This window comes from Aulostomus chinensis, chromosome 13, assembly GCF_037954235.1.
Source record: "Aulostomus chinensis isolate RoL2024-O1b breed Wild chromosome 13, RoL_Achi_v1.0, whole genome shotgun sequence".
Lineage (NCBI taxonomy): Eukaryota > Metazoa > Chordata > Actinopteri > Syngnathiformes > Aulostomidae > Aulostomus > Aulostomus chinensis.
This window is the reverse complement of record NC_141332.1, coordinates 17,866,985-17,884,591: the sequence shown is the minus strand read 5'-3', so window position 1 is coordinate 17,884,591 and position 17,607 is coordinate 17,866,985. Positions and strand designations below refer to the sequence as shown.

General features: G+C 41.3%; 4 protein-coding genes across 10 annotated transcripts; 2 read left to right on the top strand and 2 right to left on the bottom strand.

Annotated features, from left to right (window-relative positions):
- Positions 1-176: 176 nt before the first annotated feature.
- Positions 177-6,157, bottom strand: LOC147251248 (seipin-like). 3 transcript variants are annotated; one of them, XM_086222673.1, is made up of 10 exons: positions 6,054-6,157; positions 4,999-5,248; positions 4,840-4,918; positions 3,961-4,104; positions 3,813-3,848; positions 3,168-3,302; positions 2,959-3,056; positions 2,461-2,590; positions 1,962-2,019; positions 177-1,879 (listed from the first exon to the last, which is right to left on the bottom strand). In XM_086222673.1, the coding sequence occupies exons 2-10, from the start codon at positions 5,241-5,243 to the stop codon at positions 1,749-1,751; spliced, it is 1,056 nt and encodes a 351-aa protein (XP_086078799.1). In that variant the 5' UTR covers positions 5,244-5,248; positions 6,054-6,157; the 3' UTR covers positions 177-1,748. The 3 variants fall into 3 exon arrangements, 2 of the variants coding, with proteins under 2 accessions (XP_086078799.1, XP_086078800.1); XR_015119052.1 differs by having other exon boundaries at positions 1,786-1,879; positions 1,962-2,048; XM_086222674.1 differs by lacking the exon at positions 3,813-3,848.
- A 592-nt stretch (positions 6,158-6,749) lies between these two features.
- rnaseh2c (ribonuclease H2, subunit C) lies at positions 6,750-9,648 on the top strand. 2 transcript variants are annotated; one of them, XM_086221770.1, is made up of 5 exons: positions 6,750-6,839; positions 7,960-8,114; positions 8,244-8,356; positions 8,495-8,578; positions 9,440-9,648. In XM_086221770.1, exons 2-5 carry the CDS (start codon positions 7,961-7,963, stop codon positions 9,461-9,463), a joined length of 375 nt encoding a protein of 124 aa, XP_086077896.1. In that variant the 5' UTR covers positions 6,750-6,839; position 7,960; the 3' UTR covers positions 9,464-9,648. The 2 variants fall into 2 exon arrangements, with proteins under 2 accessions (XP_086077896.1, XP_086077895.1); XM_086221769.1 differs by having other exon boundaries at positions 8,459-8,578.
- zbtb3 (zinc finger and BTB domain containing 3) lies at positions 9,239-14,600 on the bottom strand. 3 transcript variants are annotated; one of them, XM_086221764.1, is made up of 3 exons: positions 14,512-14,600; positions 12,882-13,702; positions 9,239-12,380 (listed from the first exon to the last, which is right to left on the bottom strand). In XM_086221764.1, exons 2-3 carry the CDS (start codon positions 13,700-13,702, stop codon positions 11,276-11,278), a joined length of 1,926 nt encoding a protein of 641 aa, XP_086077890.1. In that variant the 5' UTR covers positions 14,512-14,600; the 3' UTR covers positions 9,239-11,275. The 3 variants fall into 3 exon arrangements, with proteins under 3 accessions (XP_086077890.1, XP_086077892.1, XP_086077891.1); XM_086221766.1 differs by having other exon boundaries at positions 9,239-12,377; XM_086221765.1 differs by lacking the exon at positions 14,512-14,600 and adding an exon at positions 14,391-14,464.
- A 17-nt stretch (positions 14,601-14,617) lies between these two features.
- Positions 14,618-17,503, top strand: trpt1 (tRNA phosphotransferase 1). 2 transcript variants are annotated; one of them, XM_086221767.1, is made up of 7 exons: positions 14,618-14,830; positions 15,145-15,226; positions 15,765-15,934; positions 16,315-16,492; positions 16,612-16,668; positions 16,759-16,869; positions 16,966-17,503. In XM_086221767.1, the coding sequence occupies exons 1-7, from the start codon at positions 14,762-14,764 to the stop codon at positions 16,989-16,991; spliced, it is 693 nt and encodes a 230-aa protein (XP_086077893.1). In that variant the 5' UTR covers positions 14,618-14,761; the 3' UTR covers positions 16,992-17,503. The 2 variants fall into 2 exon arrangements, with proteins under 2 accessions (XP_086077893.1, XP_086077894.1); XM_086221768.1 differs by having other exon boundaries at positions 14,694-14,830; positions 15,121-15,226.
- Positions 17,504-17,607: the final 104 nt, after the last annotated feature.

Genomic DNA, 17,607 nt, shown 5'->3' with positions numbered 1-17,607 from the left:
ACATTAATGTGCCAGATTATAGCACAGGGGCTAATTTCCGTCTGTAGTCCAAAATAGGCAGGTTGATGTTGCAATAAAAAAGACGATGTACATGTTAAAACTAGCTATACAAAACAGCAAGAAACAGAAAGTATCTGGATGACAAATTTACATTGCAGATATTGAAAAATAGGGTGGATAGGAAGATGGATTCCATTGGTCTGGTCTCCTGAGGGCTGATTTGCCTGGCTGTGTAACTAAAGCCTGGACTTCACTCACTAGTTCCACTGACAATACTCCTGGAGTCTTAGTCTCCTACCTGCCAGGAATCTCGGAAAACTGATTTTGCTATTGTTGAAGTCTCTTTATACCCCAACTGGTGACTTCTCATTGACCAGTCTGGCTACTCTGCCAACTTGCTGACTCTCCAGACATTCTAAAATTACTCTCACTGAGCCAATCTTGCTTCTATTTCTAAATACCCTCAGTGGCCAAGTTTCCCTTAAGAAAACATTCCCAAGTCAAAGCCAACCACTCACAGTGACACTGAATTATATGCTTTTATTTTTCCGTTTACAGTGACATTGCTCAGTTTCATCCAGAATCGCTGGCCAAACAGGAATTATGCCTTCCGTGTCTGGCTGGAAACAAAGTCAGGTGATCTTTGGCTCAGGCATTTGATGCATTGTTCTTTGCCTCTGTTTTTTTGATTTAGAAAAAAGCATGAAAGGACTGGTCTCACATGAATACATTTATGAACGATATTACTTTTATTTTGGCAACTAAGGGAAAAGGGTTTATCATGACGGGTGCAACATGCTGTTTGCCTTTGAATAGTAAATGCAAGTATTTGCTTGTAGTTCCCTTGTTAATTTCCCTTTCAGAAAAACTGTATTTACTTGATTTAGTAGAGTTCAGTTTAAGGATATTGATATTGAAACAGGTTCTTAGAAATCATCCACAAACTTACAGTTTTCTCCAGAATGCCAAAAAACTAGCAACTTCTTCAAATTATTAGATTTGTCTTTCCGCTGACAATTCTCTCGAAGTTCTATACAGCAGAAGAGTATTCGCACCAACTGGAGGTAAATTGTCCTTACAACTGAATTGTACATCCAGTCCTCAGAAGAAAGGCATCACTTTTGTTCATCATTTTATTCAGTAACAGAAGTTTTTTATCGGAAACTTTTTTTTTTTTTTTAACTGAGGCGAGCTTTATAGACCACAAATAAAACAACCAGTGCATTTCCAACCAGACATTATTTGGATAATCCTACTGCTTATTGGAACTCTACGCTATCCTACCCTGAAATGTTTTCAAAACTTTATGAAGTCACATTTTAACATGCAAAGCTTTGTGAGGGGAGCTACTGTAAGCACATCCACTAATCCTCGGATGCATACGCAGAAATGTGCTAATCTAGTATAAATCTAGGTATTCACACTTGGATCGCTCCATACACTCAATCTGACATCACATGTTACCTGGCCATTCAAACGGTCGGTAAATTATTATATGTAATTGTACATTTTTGTGTATATTAGCAAATATTTGGGACTGATATAAGAGTAAAGTGAATGTCGTTCTCATAAGTAGCACACAATGTAGGAGTGACGATGGACGCTGTCAACACTGCAGCTGAATCAGACTGTCCCCAGGTTATTTGTCGGTGATGAATAAGTGCTTAATGTGTCACTTCCAAACATTTATTGCTCTTGAAACGTCATCCGCGCATCTCAAGATTGCTCCCTAAACTTTCTCTTCTTGATTAATGGCCCAAGGCTGCCCCTAACTCATTGACATGAGTTTGGGCAGGTGTGTGTCTGTTGTTGTGATGTGTTCTGTTCGGGCGCGTTCTCGTAGGGGTTATCCGAACAGGACCCAGCGCCTCTGCAGTACCTGCAAAAGAAAGTATTGCTGGAGTCAGACGCATAGATGCAAATAACCTGACTAACCATTAAAAACCATGTGGTATTTGTACCTGCAGTGTTGTTTGCATGATTTCCTGTGTTGTTTTCCCTGTCTGATGACATTTGGGGCTGTATGCAAGGAAAACAAGCAATCAGAGCTGAAACAACAAGCAGAAATATCCACGCTTACACAATGAAAATAATAGAGGGACAGCCTCTCAGACAATTGGTCCTTAATGAAAGCTGAAGGGAGCAATGAGTGGCCCGCGCACCACTGCACACATCAATGTCTGACTGTTCTCTAGAGCAGGAGGGAGGTGACACCTGATAATTGGATTTTTCAGAAAGGAGCAGACAAGTGTGTGCACTGAGACTCAAATGTCAAGTACTTCCCCTTAAAACCGCGTCCTCGAACTCCCATTTGCTCCTGATGAACTGAGTAGCACCTTGCACAGCGCACACATCCACAATCAGTGTGTGAGCTACGAACAAAGAGCTTTATATGGTGCTATATAATAATACAACCCGTGCCAATGTGAACAGTAATGAATAATGACTCGATCCTCTCACCTGCTTTGGTTTCCATTCCACTCTCAAGAGCAACCTCACGTAGCTGAAGATCAGGAGAACACTGAGGAAGACGAAGTTACTCGACACACCCACCAGGGCTGACAGGAGAGGGAAGTTGAACAGCAGGTACCTGATGGAGGGATGCAAACATGTTTTTATAAAGAATCAATTCTAAACCCATGAAGAACATATCTAAACAAAGTGCAGGTAAGTTGTGATAGTTTGTAGAGACAACTTTAACACAAGAAGGTTTTTCCAGTTAACTTTTGGCCACAGTAGGACGTATTGTTGGTACTACTAGCAGTAGTATAGCGTCTCCGTCTGTCCACTGGTAGATTTATTATTTAGAGTTGGTTTGATCAAGGATTTGCTCTCTCAGAGGGACAAACACATTGTCTTGATAGCGGCTGCTAAAAATATCTTAAAATGGAGAGGGAATCTGCAGAAATCAGAGAAACTTAGTTCATGTTTTTTGTGTTGTGTGTAGGTGGCTCTCACCTTATACCAGTGAAATGAGCATGAATGAAGAGGTGAGACGAGTAGATCTGCACCTCGTTGGACAGAATCTCAATGACAGCTGCCACTGAGGGGGCGTACTGTTCATAAGGACAAGGGTGTTAAACACTTAAAATGTGCACACTCTGCCACTGACTATCATACTCTTTTTTTATTTATTTATTTATTTTTTACAGCCGTGTAGGACTCACAGGGTCGTCTGTGTAGTCTGAGAAGAGCTCCAGCTCCAGCAACTGTTTCTGCTCACTGACTCCTGTCAGAAATGCTGGGAAGAGCAGCAGGGTCGCCATGGACCTCAGCAGGTCTGAGCGGTATCGTAGCATGCTCTGACAGTGCAACACAGTGTCAGTTACTTCTTTTTGCTTCATGAATAAATGATACTGTATGCAGAGAGGATGGTTCAGTTGCTGAAGTTTCCCCTTCATCAGTGCAGCTTTGTGGGCAGTGAAATGAACATTGACAGGAACTGATCTCAGTCAACTATGATTGAGATTTGTTTTTTCATTTTAGTCACTCATTGTCTGAGTGTGACTCATACTGACAGATCAAAAATTCCAGAGGAAAACACCTAAGACAAAGTCTCAAGTTTTCAGACCTCAGAAAGTTGGTGTTGATGATCTGCCTTCGAGTGCATGTCATCACAATATCCAGGGCTTTTAAGGAGTCAATGAAATAGAACATCCCAACTGCTCTTAAATTTGCTGGACACATATAACTCCCAGGATTTGTGTCGCTTCACTGAGATCACCTCCTGCTGTAGCTCAACAGCAAAGCATAAACTGGTTCAGACCAGCTTGTTTGATTAAAAGGTTATTTTGCATCAGCGCTGTACTCACAAAGCGAGAGCTGGAGGCGGACAGCAGTTGTCTTGTCTGAGAAATAAACAGCAACGCAACAGTGAATCATCTGAGTTTGCAAGAATTGCTAATGAAGCATCATTTGATTGTGTTTGCACGTGGAGACTGAACAGTTGAATGGACTCACGGAACGAGCTGAAGTGACAGTTTGCCCTCCGTGCTGAGAGAAGCAGGTTGTCTTGATCATGAACATCCCTAGATTCCGATTGACCGGGGAATCAGGCATCTCTAGTTGGAGTGAGATCTGGTAGGCTTGGCCGAATGTCAACACCTAAATGCAATTTTTTTTAAAAGTTACACTAATGTTTACATGAAGGGATCCACGTTATGACAAAGCTTCAAACTTTTAGGACGAAGAACTGAAAAATAACATTCAGATATTCATATGTGTTCCATTCTTCCCAGAGCCTTTATCATTAAAACTAGGTTTATGCATAGCATTTGTTCAGAAATATCAAGGGAAGGAAGGTCTCGCCTGAGATGAAGCAGCGCTTCAAAATACCCATTGCTAATTCGGCAAACGTAACAAAATGTTTGCTGATGACTGCTGTGACTACTCGTGACTGTTGTTACAGAAGATGGAAATGTTTACTTCTAGACAAAGAAGGTCTTGAAACGCATCTAGTTCATGACTTTTAACAGAAGTATGCTAACACTTCCAAACTGCTGCAATTCATTGCGCTAAACTATCTAGCGGTCATCCAGCCTCTGTGAGTCTCACCTCCCTAATGCAGTTACAGAGGAGAGAAGGGTATCTATCATTGTGTGTGGCTCTTCTGAGGATGGCAAATAAGCGTATCTCCGAAAAGGTTGTTGTGGCTCTCCTATTACCACAACTCTTAGCCTAAACTGGCCATAAACCCAAGTTTAACCTTAGAACCATGTCATAACTCTAATTTCCTTTTGCACTGGCTTGTATTTTGTCCCTTCAATGAGAGGACAGCCCCCACAATCCACCAGATTAAAGTTCCTATAACACAAGTTATACACACACTCATGTACATACATGTTTCTTGTTTCTCATCAGAGAGACATTGGCCATGGGATAAGAGCACATAAAGGAGCCTGGAGGATCACACTCTGTCCTACAGACAAAAACATGAATGATGAGTGAGACTCAAACCAAACCCAATGTGACTCCAATTTGTGAATGTGACATACCCACCTGTAGTGATAGTGCACAGGAGTGGAATAAGTTGCCAGAGGCATGTAGGAGTAATAGAAGGTCCCATACAAGAAGGCAGCAATCCAAAAGAGTAACACCATTACAGAGAACACAACAAAGCCCTGTAAAGCTCTCTGACGGGTCCGTGACATCGCCATGGAGACAGCATCCCACAGCCTCTGAAGCACCCGAACAAGAGGGACTGACAGTCGCACCTCAGAGTGCAAATTATCTGTTTGATCCATTGAATCTACAAAAGGTGACAAATGTTAAGGTAATTTAGCGAATGTGAAAACAAGAGAGGAATTGAAATACATTAGTATGACGAGGTGAGTTTAGTGTAGTGGGTCCGAAATTACTTCCAAAGAGTTGAATTTCCATTCCAGGAGTCTGATTTCCATTTTTCAATCAACAAAGACACATTTTCTATTGTGCAAAATCATACAACTCTTTGCGGTTGATGAGGCTTCTATCTCATGACGCAGGGGACACAAGCCATCACATTGATGGTACAGAGAGCTGTGAAATCATTGAGTCTAATCTCACAGTCACAAGCAGAAGAATTTCACATCAGATGACTCATAACTGTGTCAACGGTCAAGTACCACACAGAATTTTGTTTTAAAGCTAACAACAGACTGAAAAATGTGAATTTGTTCGTTTGATCTAATATAGATGCAAGACGTTTAGCTTATTTCATGTGGTGAAAGTTTAAATAATATCTTAAAGTGATAAAGTTAAATAAAACAAGGGTAATTGGGACTGGCTCAACACAAAAAAATCGTATGAAGATTTTGAAAATGTAAGATTACACATTACTAGGTGTAATGTTGACCAAAATAGTTGTATGACAACACAAAAACTTTTTATGATGCTCTCCCTTGAATCGTCCACCTTATATGTGACAGAAGTATCCTAATGGGCACAAAACACAATTAAGAAAACAACAGACTCCACCCCTTACCAACCTGTATCATATTTAAACAGGAAATATCCAAATCTAACACTTTGTCTAAAGGAACAGAGCAGCTATCTGTCCTGCTATAAAAACTCACCTCTGATGTCACCGCTCCGGTGGCTAAAGTTGAACTGTTAGGAAATCACTTCTCCTTTTCCTGATGTATCTTTGTCAACAGCTGAAAATGTCGATGAAATGTTGTGAAGTGAAATGTAAAACCTACATTAACTTATCCTCAACTCCCACAAGTCATTGGACAGTGTTTAGCCCATCCCCCATCAGGAGAGTTGCTGCTGCCAACTGGAAGAGAGTTCTCAGTAGAGAACAAGAGAGTATTTCACTAAGAAATGTTTCTATTTTCCCAAACCCTAAATCATAAAATTAGAGACCGAAAATATAAGGAATTTATCTCAGTGTAACCCATTATAACATATAAAAATGATTATCATCCTCAAAAAGTGATTCAGGGCTGCTGTATCATTTTGCATGAGTTGCATCAGGATGTATCTCACATAGAGGCCAGAAAGAATTATTTTGGTAAAATTGAGAGGAGAAATACAGTTGCATCATAACCAACCAAGGAATAAAATAATCTTCTTATTCCTAGTGGTGTCTTTTAGTTTGCCTTGACATTGAGTAAACTGATTGTTCTGCTATTTTAAGAAATGTTTGTCAATTACTCATGGCTTTTATATTAATTCATGAGAACATAAAACGTTCCGTCACCCGCAGGAAGGGGGCGACATTTCTCCACATAAGAGAAAGAACCCGCCTAAATGTCTTGCAGCGTAGAAGAAGATTATTTTGTCCTATCAGAACCCGTCCACGATGTGTCGTTTCTCTCGCGGGATCCGGCGTAAAAGCTTCGGAACACCAATGAGAGGTAACGCTTGACATGCTCTTTTCATTTATATAAACATAGCACAAAAAGGAAGGAAATTTGTGTTTCGTAGATTATTTCTTTGTTGTAACAGCGCTTCTTGGCAATAAATCTTATACCGTTGGAAGGCCTTTTTATTTTCCTTTTAAGTGGTGCCACATTTGTAAGGAACGTTTGTGGGATGAGAAGCAGCTGTAATGCAAAAGTTTGCCAAATCTTCTCTGCCAATGCCAAATAGCTTATCTTGCAGTTGAGAATCTGCGACCAGTGTCAATCCCCATATCTCCACAGTCAACTCTATCCTCCAATGACAATGCTCGCCCTCACAGAGCGGGGCTTACCAGAGACTACCTACTTAGAATTTAAGAGTGGAGAGGATGGAATGGCCTGCCAGCAGTCCTGACCTCAACCCCATTGAACACTTGTGGGGTCAGTTTGGGCCTGCTGTTAGTGCCAGAGTGACTAACACAACCACTTCGGCTGACTTGTGTCAAATGCTGGTTGAAGATTGGGATGCCATCCCACAGCTGTGTGGGACCAGGCTGGTGACCAGTATGAGGAGGAGGTGCCAGGCTGTTGTGGCTGTGTACTGTTCCTCCACACCCTACTTAAATTGCTGATATGTCCTTTTTCTCCAAACATCAATCATCCAATCCACCAAACAAGAGTCAACAGCAAAAATAAGCATGTTCCTTACAAATGTGGCATCATTTAAAAGGGAAATAAACAGGCTTTCCAACAGTGTAAGATTTATTGCCAACAAACACTGTTACAACAAAGAAATAATATACCAAACACAAATTTCCTTGTTACGTTTATATGCAAGTCAACAATGTGACTTACTTATTTATGTCTTTAAAACTTTTCTACTTTTGTCATAAATTTTAAAATGTGTTTAAATATATTGAAGCTAATGCCAGTGTGTTCTTGGAAACAAAATGTTTTGTATTAAGCTTTATATCCACAGCTTTAAATTGTTTGTAAAGTAATACAACACACACAAAGTCATATCCTAAAAAAGGTGACTTCTTATTCTTTTAAGAACATTTTTGTGGAATCTCTTTGTTCATTTTCTATTTATGTTGGTTGCCAAGTGGTAACTTAGTTGTTTTTCTGGCTGCAGGATGTCCTGTAACAGCCGCGTGACCCGTGTTCAGGTATCATCTGTGGGTCAGGCACCTCGACAACCAGTCCATCTCATCCCCTGTGAGATTGAGCACAATGGGCCGGCCCAGGTCTCACAGTACTTCAGTGCTACTGTGAAGGATCACAAATATGGTATGCGAAGTATAGTAAGGAGTGTCAGTCAGAAAATTTATTCCATAAAAGAATATGTGTGTGTGTGTGTGTATACACATTAAAACAATATTAGAAATGTTTAATTTCCACATTTGTGTCCTGTCACAGAGAAGACGGTGTCATTCAGGGGTCGTGGGCTGAAGGGACAGGAGATCAGCTGTCCTCAAGGCTACACAGGTCTGGTGCTGAAGGAGATTGACAAGCCAGGCTCTGATCAGGAGGTAAACACAAGACAAGAAGACACACAGTGACGATTTCATTTACTGACGAAGACTATTCAGTTCTACCTTTTTGTTTTGATAAACCCATTTGTTTGAGTTCAGGACCGCACACTTAGGATTTCCTCTGTGTTCAACAAGATGACCTACTGGAATCTTGAGACTCCTCCCAACTCAGATGATATGGTCGTCATGGCAATGGATTGGCCTGAGTTGGCAGAGACGGTAAGTGTGTTTACAGTTGACCTTAAAAAAAAAAGAAAAAGGTCAGTTTACTTAAAACTTGGGTTAATGTATTCAATATTTCTATATTAACACGTTCATGAATGGATGAATGTCCGAGGCATCATCGAACTCTGCAGGTCAAATTTTTTAATGTACGTGGACAACTTATTAAGCTCAATAGAGAATAGAAAACAGTGACTACTGGACTCTAAATGAAGATGAGACTGTCATGTGACACACATCATTTGATCGAAGCAGCCTTTAGAGGTCTGGATCCTAACTGCACATTAGGGTTGGTGTAATAATTAGCCCAGATCATATTTGCAGGCCTCCTAGTACTAAATTACACAGTAAAACTGTTAACAGTATTATTTCAGTCAAAGATATAGATTCTTAAGCAATTAAAAACAATACACATTTAATTTCAGATTAAATATTTATGAATTTTAAGTCCCTTGCAAACCAAGCCACATTTTAGATCTCTGAAAATAGACTTTTGAAAAGTTTTACTGTTGATTGAAAAAAAGATAGAACCATAGATGTTGCCACGGACAAAGAAGTTTCAAACTGCTTGTGCTCTTCTAAAAATGTGCTGATAGTTTTGTTTTTGTTGTTTTTAAGAAAGCGCTTTACCCAAATGCTTATATTCTGAATGCTATGATGTGATTTATCGGAGACCGGAAAGAAATACCTAATTTGGGAATTGCTGCTATGTTATTTTTTTATTGTTTCTCAAGTTCAAATGGATGAAAACAGTAGCATTAACAACAGTGTCTCATTATATTAAGATGTTAATGGAAATTAGAGAATGCAGCAGCAGACATATGTGGAGATGGATGATGATGTTAAGTCTCTCTGCAGATTCACGGACCAGTAGAAGACTGAAGGAAGAGGACAAGGCCTCCTATGTCCTTCAGGCTGTTGGACAGTTTCCTGGTTTCTGGCCACAGTCCATGAAGCAAAGTAGTAACCAGTACTGTGAATATTAGTGTTTGTGAGCAAAAATGACAAGTCAGTGTTTTTAGTTTTGTTTATATTGTTTTGTATTGAAATAAATCAGAAGTTGAATGACTAAACTGTGCATCACATCTTTCACTGCAACATTACAAAACATACACAATGCTTCTGCTCAAGTGTCTTTTTACACGGCAGTGCTCATCATTAGCACGCTGGCTACATGATGTACGTAAGTGATCACATACTGTCCTTGACTGGTGCCAAGTGCCAAATGGTTTCATACTGAAAATAACAATACATTCCAGAGTGTCAAACATTTATTCATAAACATTTAAAGTTAAGAAAGAAAGCAGAAAACTGACCGTGTCAGTGTGTTCACAGCCTCACACATCCTGTCGCAGACAGCAAAGTGCGAGGGTCATCCCTTCTTTCTTTAGGTGGAATTTGGTTGTTGGAGATCAAGATTACTGTGACCTCACGAATCACATTAACCATAACTCGGGATGTCAATGCTGATAATGACAAAACTTCACACAGAACTGTTTAACAGGGTAAAATGATTAATTGATGGCATTTTGTATCCAGAGGTCACTTTGATACTACTCAAACATCAACACTTCCAAAGAACTGAGAGGCAGACATTCATTTTCTCAAGATTCAAAGTTATAATTTTCATAGTATTGCTGCCACAGTGCTTTAGTTTAGGTATAACAAATGTATTGGCAAACGAGCATCAATCAAGAGGTGTCATTCTTAAGTCAATAAAAGGTAAATTTCTACTGCAAGATAGAAAATGGCAGTAATTTGATTAAGAGAAGGAAGTACACAAATTCACCATCTGTGAGGCCAGAATTTTCCTTCTTAAAGGTTAAAGGTAAAACAAAGAGTAAACACAGCGTACACATTCAGTGTACAACGTCAATCGTCTTCTTCAGAATCACTTTCACAACGATAAAATACTGTTATTACATGTAAATGTGAAGAACTGAGATATTCACACATACAAAACTTAACAGTAAAATGCCTAAAATCTTCCAGAGAGGTTTATTTGTGACAATTAGATCAGTTTAAGGTCTCCATGGATACCGATCAGCGAGAAGAGTTACAAGTCAAGTAGAAGTCTGATAGATATTTGATGTCAATACTGAATTGAGTATTTAGTGTGTGTGTGTGTGTGTGATCGTTTTAAGAAGCTCACATCAGACTAAAAGTCCATTTTTTTCCTGCGTTGACAAATATACAAATATTAAGATGTTAGGATAAAATTTACCCGATGTTTCTAACTGCTCAGTTAATACCATTGTAGTTTTCACTTATAAAGGAGAACACAGGCGCTATTTGTTGAGAAAGACACAAAGATTTTGGTGGTCAAATGTCACCTCACATTACACACGACATCTCTAGAAGTTTGAGAATCCACTGGAACTCAAGGATGACCTGAAATCATTTTGGGTCACCATTTTTTCATGTTAGGAATAAAGTACATTATGTACATAAGCAAATATTGAGGAAAGGATTTGGGCGTAGAGAAGAATATATTAAATCTTAAAATTGGTTAAGCTTAGGGACAAACTTATTTCTAAAATTGAACTTCACATTTTAAGAACTGCAGATACTCTAATACAGTAATTTCCAAAGCTGAGCTTATTTAAGTGGACTTCATTTTAGAGTTAAACTTAAGAGGTTTTGGGATATTTAATTCTAGGCATGTATTTATAGGGTAGGAAATCTAAATGTTTGTTAGCTTAGAGGTGGTGGTGGTGGTGGGGGTGGGGGTGGTTGTGGTGGAATTGTGTGCTCCACATCTGCTTTGCTGCGTTTGGCTGGCAGGGAGTGGTCGTGAGCTTTGCGAATGTGTCGATAGAGGTCCCCTGATTGGGTGTAGCTCCGGTAGCAGTAGCGGCACTCATAGGGGCGCTCTCTTGTGTGCACAATTGCATGACGTCTTAGTGTGTACGTGCATGAGAAAGTCTTTCCACAGACGTCACAGGTCGGAACGTCTTCAACAAAGTTCCCCAAGGAGTCCTGGAAGTCTTGAAAATAGGCAGAAGAATCAGACTGCTGTTGTGCTGAGGATGATGGGGGAATGAAGGAAGCAGCCACAGATGAATTTTCATGGGAGGAGGGGCCAGCACCAGAGGAGGAGGAGGAGGGGGAGAGAGGGAATGGGTAGTCACTGGAATGCGAGCTCATCTGTAAGAGTCCTTGTGGGTGCGAGGTGAGATACTGAGAACTGTTCAGCTCCTCCTCCTGGATATCATCTTCAAAGTCATCGTCCACTTCCATCACTGGTTCCCGCTCTCTGCCTCCCTCATTGATCTCCTCCAGCTCTTCATCAGATATGACAATGGCCTCCACTTTGACTTTAATATTCTTGCCATTATTGTCTTCAGTCCTGTATCTGCTTACACCAGGGTGAGATCTTTCCCCCCTTAGTGTCAAGGAAGCTCCCACCTCCCCTACAGGCCCTGCTAAGACTTGTGTCTGGGAAGTGGAGGGGTGAAAGTCTGGGCTTTCGTGTTGGAGTGATATGGCACTCTGGATCTGGATCTGAGGATGTGAACGCTGCAGCTGCAAATGTGTCCTCCTGGTTTGGGAGTGTGAAGGTAAGGCTGGTGCATTGATTAACACCACCATCTGATGTTCTCCGCCTGCTGTGCCACTCTGATCGTTCTCTGAGGGTCCTCTCACAGACTCACTCTCACAGGGCACTCTGGCTATGTCTTGATGGGTGCTGGGTAAGAGGCTGGAGTCTGTTTGGGGAGGAGGGACTGCTGACCGACTACCAGCCTGGCTCTCTGACACCAGGGAGGAAGCAGAGGAGGAGGAGGGCTGCTGGTTGCTGCTTTGACAAAGGAAACACAAAAAGAAAGGAGGATTTAACATTATCACATATATGGCTGGTATGGTCAGTTGCCTGCAACAGCCAGGGCTATCCACTGAATGAAGCAAGCTCATCCTCATTATTCCACAGCCCATCCCTACTCACTTGTCCTAGCACTGAACAATGTATCAAGGTATGTAGAAGATACTGATTTTATTTATTGTTTTGAAATTTAACTTGCTCTAACCGGACAACTCAGGTGAGTGTGTCCTTATTCTCATCTTATTAAGGTGAAGGATTCGACTAACTGTCCAAAACAAAAAATCCTCTGTATGCATGGGCATGCTGAATAAAGTTTCTGCTTCTGACTACTGATCTTTTTCAATTAAAATTCCACTTCATCATATCTAGTAATATCTGTTGTCTTCAAACCTGCAGGTTGTCCAGTTGAAATGATACTTTGATATATTACTGTTTATGTTTCCACGTAAAAATGTCTCTGACTTCACAGTAGATGTATACCTGTAAGTTTCAGTGGTGCTGCAAGGGCTGCAGAGTGCTGAGCCAGACCCCAGCCTGATGTGACTTCCGCACACTGGCACGGATTGTCTTGTGGTGTGGCCCTGCACCAGCTCTCCATTTGGGCGTAGAGGAGGGGCATCCATCCCTGGTTGGGTGGTATCAGCAAGATTAGGGCTCAGAGGGGTCTGAACTCGTGCTACTGATGAACCCCCACTAGTCCTGCACTCAGGCTTCACAGAGTCCAACAGACTCCTATCTGTCATTTTGGATACTAGCACAGAGGGTGCTGCCATGGTGACGGGATTCAAACGGCCTGCTTCCATGGTTGCAACAGGCTCATCTCCACCATTGCTGCCATGCTCCCTCCCAATTTCTACTGCCTTCCTCACATTCGCACTCTCTTCAGAGCGAGTGCTATCTGCCTCAGCCAAAGGCCCTCGTCTCTGCAGACGCCTCTTACAAACTCTCACCACCTCATTCATGTGGAGAAAGCTTGCTGCTGCTAATATGTCCTCCACTGGAGGAGACTTCTCCAGCTGCAGCACCCCTTCATAAACAAAGTCAAGGAGCAAAGCAAAAGCAGCAGCCGTGACAATGTCGCTGTCAAGTGTGACAGAGCTGCTGGAGCTATTTGCACTGTTGGCACCTGGCGAATCAGAGTAGAACATGTGGAAGAAAGGCGAGCAAGAGGCCAAGACAGCCCGGTGAGCCAAGAAACTGGATGAGCCCACCAGGACGGTGCAGTCACAGAGGAAGCCCCGCTGGCGCTGGGAACGTAAAGCTGACAGCAGCTGCTGGGAATGCTGAGGAAACTCCATCATCTGAGCCACAGAAGAAATAAACATGAGGAAAGCACAAAAACAAAACAAACAAGCAAAAAAATGCAGCTGCCATAATTTTATATACACATCTTCATATTATATTGTTGGTAGTTTTTCTTAGGGTAATGGTCTACACAAATGTAACATTCAAGCACTTATGGTATATATTTTAACAGTGACACACGCACGCACGCACATGCACACACACACACACACACACACTTAACTTGGAAAAAATACACATTTTTCCATCTAAACCTCAGAGTCTGAGGTCATGGTAGAAATCTTTCTTGCACCGACCTGTGATACATGCGATGATGTGTAACGTTAAAGCATCTACCGCACAAACAGTAAAATGGACAGAGAAAGTTAGTTTAATGGGTGACTGGTGAAATATTGCTCTCACATTGCATTGGGGCGTCAGATTATTATTATTAATCACTATGCTCACTAATGTATCGTTTCCATGGTGACCTGTCCCAACACCTTAGCACCTTTACCAGTCCATAAGCTAACAAAAATATAAATGCGAATGACCCGTAAATCGACCAAAGAAATGAAAATGAGGGAATAACAAGGAAAAGCTTGAAAAATTACGAATCAAATGAGGAAAAACAAACAGGCAGCTGGCAGTCCGTGCTGTCCAGCTAACTATGCTAACGTGGCTTAGCCAAGTAAGCTCCCTCACCTCTGAAAACCGCGAGTTACAAAGCCCTAAAATAGGACCTTTGTAAAAGATCTTAAAAGTAGAGAGACACAACTCTGACCCGTGGCGCCAGATATTTTCAAGGGTTTCATGATTTTCTTACCAGCAGCTGCTAGCCAACTGATATTTTCTTCCAGGACAAGCACTTCTTCCTCGGTGATGGCATGTAACAACCACAGTGCCACCCACAGGCGGACAACGAGAACACACAGGAAGTGGAAGCTTGTTGACTACACTGTACCATGTCTCCAATCCGAGGTCGGCATGCTGGACCTCACTTAGTTACACTTACCTTACTTACGTGCATTATAGACTTCTTGAAATCATGGTTTGGTTAATTTTGTTGCATTAAAATGGACAGTGGCAGAGGAGGGAGAGGAGGTAGAAGAGGGAGAGGAAAGAGGGGCAGCCGCGGTGGAGAGGTGAGATATTTATAACCCTCAGAAGGTTCCCACGTCGTTTGGTAAAGAGGTTGATTGAACAATAAATTCGAATTATCAAAAAGAAATTCCATGTAAACATATACATTGTATGAGATTTGTGCATTAAGAAAAGAAACAATGAATATATTAAAACAAATTGTACCAGAGGCTGATTTTGTGCATGATAAATTATTCATTTGCTTTAAAGGCAGACAATATGAACTGTTGGGTTTATTTTAGAGTAAAATGTAGCTGAATTGTCATGAAATCTGACTTTAAGTGTCTGATAGGTCTGATGCCTTCTCTCCATCCAGGACAGAGATATCAAACTGTCTAAATCTATGTCTTATGCTCTTCGTCATGGAGCCAACCAGATGGGTCTTCAGATAGGAACAGGTGAGCTGATCGTCAGTGTCTTCACCTGGTTCAAACAGATGGACACAAACTATCATCGTGTATTAATTGTTATATCTTTTGATTGTAATAATTCTCACTCAACAGCTGCTGGGATAGGCTCCAGCCCCCCCATGACCCTTAACAGAAAAAGTGGTAGAAAATGGATGAATGGATGGATGGGTGTTTTTTATGCATTTAGTAATTCATTCAGTTTTAGATTTCACATTTTGCCATTAAATTTTTTGATTGACCTGCTCAGGTTACAGGCCATGAGTTAAAGTGCTTCATTATCCAATTATTTTTTAAAAACTAAAGTTTCCCGGTCATGTGACAGGATTTAGTCTCATTGTGAATTGGTTTTGGTATTAGTTACAGTTCTAGAGACAACAGTTTCCTGCATCAATTGTAGTACCCAGATCTGTTTCATTTTAATAATGTGTGTGGCAAAAGTCAAGCTCGTAAGTAAAGCACACACATGTACAGAAGAAAAAAAAAACAGTATTGATGAAGTGACCACAGGCATAATGACTCTTCATAGATGGCTTTCTCTACGTGGAGGACCTGCTGGCTCAACCTCAGTTCCGCTCATACTCGCTGGAGGACGTAGAGAGAGTGGTGGCCACAAATGACAAACAGCGGTTTAAGCTTTGCCCCCACCCAGAGGATGGCCGCTTGCAGATTCGAGCCAATCAGGGCCATTCAGTGCAGGTATGCAGAGTCCTGAATCTCAGAGGAGGTGGACACATGTAAACTTTGTCAAAAATGTATTGTATTTCCTTACCAATATTAGAGATGTTCTGATTCAGAAATTGCCTTCGTAATATGATATGTGACCTTATGATAGGATGCCCCTCTAAACTAAATCCTTCATACTTTACTTTTTACTCGCTACTTACATTTTGTAATATAGAATGTTTCCATATTACTGAGATTTTGTTATCTTTGTCCAACTGATAAGTCGATTTAGCCTAGTCAGTTTCGATACAGTGACATTAGTGAACCGTAATGGATCTTCACGCAGTTTTCTGTTTAGTCTGTCCCATGTATCTTGAGCACTGTGTTAATACAAGCTTCATTGCTGGGTTCAGGTAATGGATTTGGAGCTGAAGCCAGTCCTGGCTGGTTCTCCAGACTGCCCTGCTGAGGCCATCCATGGATCCTACATCCGCAACTGGAGCTCCATCCAGCAGCAGGGCCTGAGCCGCATGAGGAGGACTCACATCCATCTGGCCGCAGGCTTGCCAGGAGATGATGGTGTAATCAGCGGTAAGGTACTCTGTGTGTGTGTGTGTGTGTGTGTGTGTGTCTGATGAAAAGGCCAACAAGCCTTCCTGCTGGACATTGAGATGAATGTGTCCCTGAAGTGTGATTCCATTTCCCACCAGGTATGAGGAGAGACTGTGATCTGGCTGTTTTTATTGATGTGCCCAAGGCTCTTGCTGGTAAAATTCAACACTGTTAGTTGATATCTAATCATTGTTGTCTTGTGTGGTGATAACAAACATTTGTTTTTATTGTATGTGACTGTTCAGACGGTATTGAGTTCTACTGGTCAGAGAACGGTGTGCTGTTGACTGCAGGCAACACAGAGGGAAAACTTCTCCCGAAGTACTTCAGCAGAGCCATAAGACTGAGACCTACAAGTAAGAAAAACATCATGTGGATTCTTTTTCTTCTGAAAGGTGACTAGAGGGACAGCATTTAGTTCTCCACTGAACTTGTTTTGATTTGTGTTTCAGGGAGCATCCTGCCACTCCAGCAGTAGCAGCAGAAGATATTGATCTGCGGCAGATTAGCATCTTGCCAACATGTCTGGCGGGAGGCTGATGCATCCCAAACGGGACAAAACTTTCTCGTGTTGTTATTGAAGGAATCAAAATGGTCTAAATGCCACTTTTTATTCATGAATTCATTTTCTTCAGGGTATGTGTGTCAAAGTACACTGCGACACTTATTTCCTCCAAAGATTACTTCACCATACATCTGCATGAATCACAACCCTGCAAAGACATACTGTATGTGTACTGAGTCATGTGACCAAGAATGGAAAAACAGAGGATGCAGAAACAGGCAGAAGCTGTGGTTTTAGTCAACGGAATGCCTTAACGGTAAGACACAGTCTCACACACCATGTGAGGGGAGATAATCGTTCTGAAGTTTCCTGTGTAACAGATATCAGCACCATATGTTTGCCAGGAACAGCTGAACAAAACTGAGCGTTCCACTTGAAAGGCTGTATTTATTTGAATCACTATTTTAATAAAGGTTGCTCTGTTGGTGTGTATTTTTGCATTCTCAGTGTTGCAATAATGTGACAAGATGTCAGCTTTAAACTCTGAACGCAGGTGATAATTGATTCCAGAATGGAAATAATTATAGTC